We start from the raw sequence: 547 nt of genomic DNA on the forward strand, positions 1-547 counted from the left end.
CTGTCTGTGTAGCTGCTGTCTACAGCAGCAGCAGCTGCTGCTGCTGCTTCTGCTGCTGCTGCTGCTGCTGGTGCATGCAGCCCTAGCATTCGCAGCAGCAGCAGCAGCAGCAGCAGCTGGAGCTGCTGCTGCTGTTGCTGCTGCTGCTGCTGCTGCTGCTGCTGAAGATGGGAACCATGCACGGGCTGCTGCTGCTGCTGCTGCTGCAGCAGCAGCAGCAACAGGCCTCGAAAATATATGCAGCTCGTTTCCTCTGCACTGCATTGTTTATGCAGCTGCTGCTGCTGCTGCTGCTGTTGCTGCTGCTGCTGCTGCTGCTGCTGTTGGTGCTGCTGTTGCTGTTGCTGCTGCTGCTGCTGCTGCTGTTAGTGCTGTTGCAGCTGTTGCTGCTGCTGTTGCTGCAGCTCGCTCAACAGCAATTGCTGCTGCTACTGATACTGCTGCTGCTGCTATTGCTGCTGCTTCTATTGCTGCTGCTGCTGCTGCTGCTGCTGCTGCTGCTGCTGCTGCTATTCTTGTTGCTGGAAGCAGCAGCTGCTGCTGCTGC

At 58.3% G+C, this 547-nt stretch overlaps 1 protein-coding gene across 1 annotated transcript in view; it reads right to left on the minus strand.

The window, feature by feature from the left end:
* Positions 1–267: 267 nt before the first annotated feature.
* Positions 268–547, minus strand: part of EMH_0064870 (uncharacterized protein) — a gene marked incomplete at both ends in the record, with an annotated part of 1,135 nt that continues 855 nt past the window's right edge. Inside the window, one exon of the mRNA XM_013498312.1 lies at positions 268–545. Coding sequence (XP_013353766.1) covers positions 268–545 — 278 coding nt within the window. The remainder of the gene's footprint in view (positions 546–547) is intronic.

The sequence above is a fragment of the Eimeria mitis genome, genomic scaffold, assembly GCF_000499745.2.
Source record: "Eimeria mitis Houghton genomic scaffold, Emh_scaff3328, whole genome shotgun sequence".
Lineage (NCBI taxonomy): Eukaryota > Apicomplexa > Conoidasida > Eucoccidiorida > Eimeriidae > Eimeria > Eimeria mitis.